Below are 6803 nucleotides of genomic sequence, written 5' to 3' on the forward strand. Positions count from 1 at the left end.
TTGCGTTGAATTATTAGAGTTGTTTTGATGTATATAGTAAACGAATATGAAAACTTTTCATTCCAATAATTTTTATCAAAAAAGTTTTGTAGTAAAGTAGGCTAAAAGTTTGTTTCTGTATATTTATATATGTTGCCATCCATCTCATAGTCCAGGACATTTCTTTGGCCCAATTTAATCTGATAGTTTAATAGATGGCTGATTCTTTCTCTTCTTACAGTGTAATTGTTTGGAAGTCTAAAATTTGTGAAAAAATCAACATGCTTAATGTAATGTATGGACATGGTAAACTTGTACTGTTAGAAATGTACAATTATTAAAGAACTTTGTATCTTGCTGATAACTTTAATGACCATCCTGGTGACTTTTGGTACTATATTTTATCTATAATAAGCCATACATATAATAACATACACAAGGCTAATTGAATGGTTAGATAAAGTAGTTTGTCTACAGGTAGGCAGTTAGGCTGCCATCTAATGAAATATTTAATTTTTAACTTAAATTAAAAATTAAAATAGTCTTATTAAAGCTTGATAAATAATCAGGCAATTGATTTGTGTTGCTACATTTATCAGTTTTGAACATAAAATTGTCAACTGCAGTTGCAGATTTGTCTAAATGTTTGCAATCTCTTAATTTCAGTAGGCATATGCAAATAAGTATATGTATATCTTTGAAAAAATTATTTGTTTACTGGACAAAAATTGTAATTGCTGTCTGTATACTTTTGGAACACAAACTATTGGATATTAATATTTTTTTATTAGAGAGACTTATTTTATTGGATAACAATGTTACATGATAAATAAATCTTTATAAATTATTTATTAAAGAATTTATTACTTACTATTGACCAAAGACTAATTTCAATGGCACCCTGTGATTGGCAAGAGACCTTTACAATCTGCATGTAGTTTAAATTTTAGACATTAGGCATATTTTAAATAAATTTTTTCAAATTGTTTGTAAGTTGGATGTTCGTAAGCTAGGGGAATTCCTGTATACAAAAATTATAACTTTTTATAAAAATGCAATGAAATATTCTCTAAGCTATAAAAAATATATTTGCACATAAAGATAATTTATAAAATGAAACAAATTTGTAAAATAATAATTGTAAAAAAACTTAAATAAAATGAGATGACAACCTAATGTTGTTAGGTTGTCAAAATTATTATATTGTTTTAACTACTGAAAAATGGCTGCACCATGTAAGAAAACTGCCAGTAATATATTTATTTTATACTGAAGACATTCAAATATAAAGTTCCTACATATTACTTTAACATAGACTTAAGCTATTATATTGAAAAGTCGGTACAAACTTAGCATTCCCCAGATTATTTTTTGAGGTGAAAACATACAAGTCTGCCTGACCATTTTGCCTCTTAGTGAATAAGTGCTCATATCCAACATATTTCCTAGAAAAATCACTGCTTTTGTTCCTAGCTCTAATCAAGCCATTAGCTTATTTGACACTATACTAGTTGTAGTAGTTTTTAATTAATTAAAATATTTTTCAGTTATTTATACAAGATGGCTGTATCATAGATGATGTCTATTTTTAAGCGAAATTGTAATATTTAATTAATTTATATTTGTGTAATAAATTACCTGTGTTTTACTAATCATGTCATTAAAAGAAATGAAGAGAAAAAAGTATTTTTAGCATCATTTCATCTTTTTTAAACATACAAGTAGGTGTTTTAGATGAAATGTTACTGTACTAGATAATGTTAAAAATCCTACTTGTAACAACACCCTGTTTTAATGTCATATTTGAAGCACTCCCAAATTTACAAATTAGATTACAAATTTTATTTAACATAGAAGAAACGACATGTTCAGTCCTAAGGTCAGAGTTCACTTCTTAGAATTATTGTGGGTCGTACTCTCCCCCGCCTGACTTCAGTGGGGTGAGGTGCCTGTTTTGCCTGTTTGTAGAAGAGGGTCGCCANCGGGCCGCGGGTTGGACACCCCTGCCATAGATGATGTCTATTTTTAAGCGAAATTGTAATATTTAATTAATTTATATTTGTGTAATAAATTACCTGTGTTTTACTAATCATGTCATTAAAAGAAATGAAGAGAAAAAAGTATTTTTAGCATCATTTCATCTTTTTTAAACATACAAGTAGGTGTTTTAGATGAAATGTTACTGTACTAGATAATGTTAAAAATCCTACTTGTAACAACACCCTGTTTTAATGTCATATTTGAAGCACTCCCAAATTTACAAATTAGATTACAAATTTTATTTAACATAGAAGAAACGACATGTTCAGTCCTAAGGTCAGAGTTCACTTCTTAGAATTATTGTGGGTCGTACTCTCCCCCGCCTGACTTCAGTGGGGTGAGGTGCCTGTTTTGCCTGTTTGTAGAAGAGGGTCGCCATTTTGGATTTTATTTTGACTCAGTTCTCAGTCCCCTGACTACCTACGAATCTGAATTTTTTTATGCACAAATGATTTGGGCACCTAATACTCTGTGCCAAATATCAACTCTCGATATGCACTCCTTCATACCTCTAAGCTGGTAACGTAAACCGGCAGTACAATTTTATAAACAAGACAGTCTTGTCAATAGTGATATAGTGATTCAAAATTTATGAATGAAGATTTATAAATTTAATTTGAATCAATTAATCCAAACTTTTAGTCATATTGGTTTTGTGTATCTTGAATCTTACAAGGGTTTGACAAAGTTAAATAGATAGCTAAATAAATAAATATAAATATATTTCAAAACATTCAGACAAAAATAGTAGAATAACAGCAGTAATGGCACAGAAACTAATGGAACTTTTTAGTGAGGTTACTGCTGTTGTACATTCATTAGTGATAGAAAATGAGCAATTAAAGGGTAGAGTTGAAAGTCTCGAAAGAGTGGCCTCAGGTAGGTCGGTCCAGAGTAAGTCATATGCACAAATGGTTAGTAGGATTTAGTATTCAGCAACCAATTCAGGAAGCAGAAAGTGTTGTGGTTGTTAAGGGAACATCGGACCAAGATGCTGAGGAGATAAAGCATAAGTTTCTATCTGCTATTGACTCATTACAATATAAGATTAGACTAAAAAGTGTGAAGAAGACATGTAGTAATAGCTTTTTAGTGTCTCTAGCTACAAATAATAACAAGGAAAGAGTTCGTAGTCATGATAGGTTAGCAGAAACATAGTTGAGTATTAGTGTTCCAAAACAAAAAAAAAAAAAAAGACGACCTCATATTTTAATAGTGGATGTGCCTAAAATTTTAGAACCTGAAGAGTTAGTTAAAATAGTATTTAATCCAAATGTGGATTTATTTTATACATTGAATATAGATCTTAGCAGCTTTAGTAGTGATTTCAAGTTTTTATATCGTGTTGGATGGAAGAGAACTTGTAAATTAGGTTGTTTGAGGTCAGCCCCAAGCTACGAAAGCAAATTTTACTTTTAGGCAGATTATATATAGATTATAAAAGTTGTTTAGTCCGTGATTATTTTGAGGTTTTAAAATCCTATAAATGTCAAGTTTTTGGACATTTTGCTAAATAAATATATTTAATTAATTTAATTTAGTGAAAGTTTAAAATTCTATTAATTGAATTTTCATTAAATGTATTATAAAAAGTAACAAATATTAACATACATTAATGTTAATATTTGTTATTAAATATTATTATTATTTAGTTTCAGAATAGCTTTTCCAACATAATTAAGAATAAAACCTGGTTTAATGCACAAAATGAATATTTTGGTAATACATAAATTTTTTTGTAAAGTTAACTATATATTTCTTTTTATATTTGTTATTAATTACAGTATATTTAATATAAAATTCTTTTAACAGTAAAATAATTTATTTTTTTCAACAATCTATTTACCAAACATTTGTATTTGTTGACTCTTCCTGTCCATTCTCCTTTCTTTGATGGTACAGTACATACTAGTAGAAATATAAGTCAATCAAGCTACACTGTTGTTGACAGTAAATAGCCATTTCTATGCTATAAAAAAACAGGAAATAAGACAAATAACAGAGTCTGTTTCTACTGAAGTATACACTTATCCTTTGATTTACTAAATCTTATTATTTCGTTATTCTGTTTCAGAAAGTTTTTTTTATCTTTGAATTTTTTTAGGAAGAAAATGAANTTCAGAAAGTTTTTTTATCTTTGAATTTTTTTAGGAAGAAAATGAATTGGAATCATGACTTGATTTATCTTTTTCTTTCCAGTGTATTTGACAATGTTTATGTTTTAATTAACATTAATTAAAAGTAAATTTTTAAGTATATTAATTGAAGTCTCTTATTTTATAGCTGAACTGCTGGTGGATAAAGCAATGGAATTAAAATTCTGTGGTGGTGTTTTTGGAGGCAATATTAAGCCAACTCCTTTTCTGTGTTTAATTCTAAAAATGTTACAAATTCAACCTGAAAAGGATATTATTGTAGAATTTATCCGTCAAGAGGATTTTAAGTAAGTTATATATGTATTTTTAATAACAACAATAGTGATGATAATAATTGGGATTACAACAGGCCAAACTTACAGAACATGCACAGATAAATAAATCAAAGGAGGTTAACACTCAAGTCCCAGAATAGATTACATGCAGTACTAAAAACACACCTAAATGCAAAACATGCTATTAATACCTATGTTGTTCCTGTACTCATTTATTTTTTTGGAGGTATACACTTGACATGCACAGATCTCGAGCAACTCCAAAAGAAAACAAGAATAACACTTACTAAGCATAAACAATATCACCCAAAATTATGCATAGAAAGACTAACTCTTCCTTGTGAAGATGGCCATGGCCTTATTAATATACTTAACCTGCACTACAAAGTCAGACACTGTAGGAGTTGTTTTTACAAAAAAAAACAAACATCAAGATTACATAAGCCATAACTCTGGCAGACAGTAACCACACCTTTAAACTCTGAGCACCTGAACATAGCTAAACATATACAGTAGACCCCTATAACGTAGTAGATACGTTCCTCGTTATACGAATTTCGCGTTGTAGGAATCCTTAAATACATGAGCCAATCGCAGCCCGACACATGTGAACTTTACGGACTACGGCTGTTTGAAAGGTTTTCTTCCATAAAATTAATCGATTTTAGACTAATTCGACTTAACATTTCCAAAATACATATAATTTTTTGGGAATAATCCATATAAACTATACTACAAACAAAAAATTGTTGGATTACTTACTGAGTGTGCACTGTTCGACGTCGCCATTGCTTAAGCTTGTGTTCGTCGCGGAGCAGCGCACCAAACGGTGGCCGCAATTTCTGATGTTATTTTTCTGCGAAAAATTCGTTGAACATTGGAGACATTGTTAATATAAATATAATTTTTATGGCCGTTGAATAAGAAATGTTTCTTTCACAAGAAATGTATAAAATTACAGTGCTGTATTAGACTTACGGTATCTAATTTACATACTGTACAGACGATAGTAAACTCAACTTACTCGCCTAAACTCTCCGTAGTGTGGCGCTAGACGACAGAAAGTAGTTCGACTCTCGTCCGCGATGACGAGTTGGCAATGAAGTTTTATTGCGTTTTACGTGTCCCTTTTAGCCTCTTTATACGAATACTGTCGCAAATTTTTTGCCACGTTATAGGAACCCACGTTATAGGGGGGTCTACTGTAAAATACATAGACACCACTAATCATTCATGGGCCCAAAAGGCACTACATCGCAGGCATGCCTGAGACCTAGCTCAGGAATATGTTGACAAAACTGCATCAAACTACTGGCTGACTAGGGGTTCCCTGTTTGGAGAGATGAGGATTTTATCGTTGCCATTCAAGATCAGGTCAGAAAAGTAAAAACTACAGGAAACACACCCTCACTCACAAATGACTTGTGCAAAAAATGCCACATTCTGCCAGAAACAATACAACATAACTTCTGGTTGCAAGCTCTTAGCACAAACACTATTTACATAGGCATAATCAAGTAGAAAATATAATATACCAAAAGGTTGCACAGAAGCACAGGTTACTAAACATCCAGGTACCATTCTACAAATATACTTCACAAGCAGTAATAGAAAATAACACACAAAATATAATATGACAAAGCATAATCACAGATAAAACAATTCCTCACAATAGATCTGACATCTTTTTCATTGACAAATGCAGTAATATCACTTATATAATAGACACTTTTCATTCCAAACACTTATAACATAAAAAATGCTTACTCTGAAAAAATCAACAAGTACATTCCACTCACTCAAGAAATAAGACAGATGTGGAGGATGGTTTGGGTATTTATTGTACCTGTTGTCCTCTCTTCAACTGATGTTATACCTACAGTGACCATACGTCCTTTATTTAAGAGGACAGTCCTTTATTTTACTGCTCTGTCCTTTAACTTTATTTTCTAAAATAGGCATTTTGTCCTTTATTTTGTAAAGTTGACGCAAAGTTAAAAAAATTTTTTTAATAATATATTGAACAACTTAGTTTTGTATACGCCATCACGACCAGTGTTGCATTGCTACATAGAGTGCAGTAGTGCAGTGTGTCGCCAACCAAACGGCCCACTGACAGTACCAGGGGGTGGACACACTTATGGGGATTTTTGTGATAGTTTTTAACTCTCTAGTTAATGGATGATACACTTGTTAATTAAAGCTGAAGTTAGTTGAAAGAAAAAATGAGGGATTTCTTCCTATTGTTATTAGAAAAGTGGTTTTAGCATTAGAAAAATCAGAAAATATACAAGCCAAAAAATTCAATGATGCTGTGTACACATTTTATCAAACGTGCATAGATTATCTAAAT

At 30.8% G+C, this 6803-nt stretch overlaps 1 protein-coding gene across 1 annotated transcript in view; it reads left to right on the forward strand.

Annotated features, from left to right (window-relative positions):
* The window catches only part of LOC111620026 (pre-mRNA-splicing factor 38A-like), a 19329-nt gene that overhangs the window by 10262 nt on the left and 2264 nt on the right, over positions 1 to 6803 (forward strand). Inside the window, 1 exon segment of the mRNA XM_023361870.1 lies at positions 4303 to 4496. Coding sequence (XP_023217638.1) covers positions 4303 to 4496 — 194 coding nt within the window.

The sequence above is a fragment of the Centruroides sculpturatus genome, unplaced genomic scaffold (genome assembly GCF_000671375.1).
Source record: "Centruroides sculpturatus isolate CEXI.00-Female unplaced genomic scaffold, Cexi_2.0 scaffold12, whole genome shotgun sequence".
NCBI classification, from domain to species: domain Eukaryota; kingdom Metazoa; phylum Arthropoda; class Arachnida; order Scorpiones; family Buthidae; genus Centruroides; species Centruroides sculpturatus.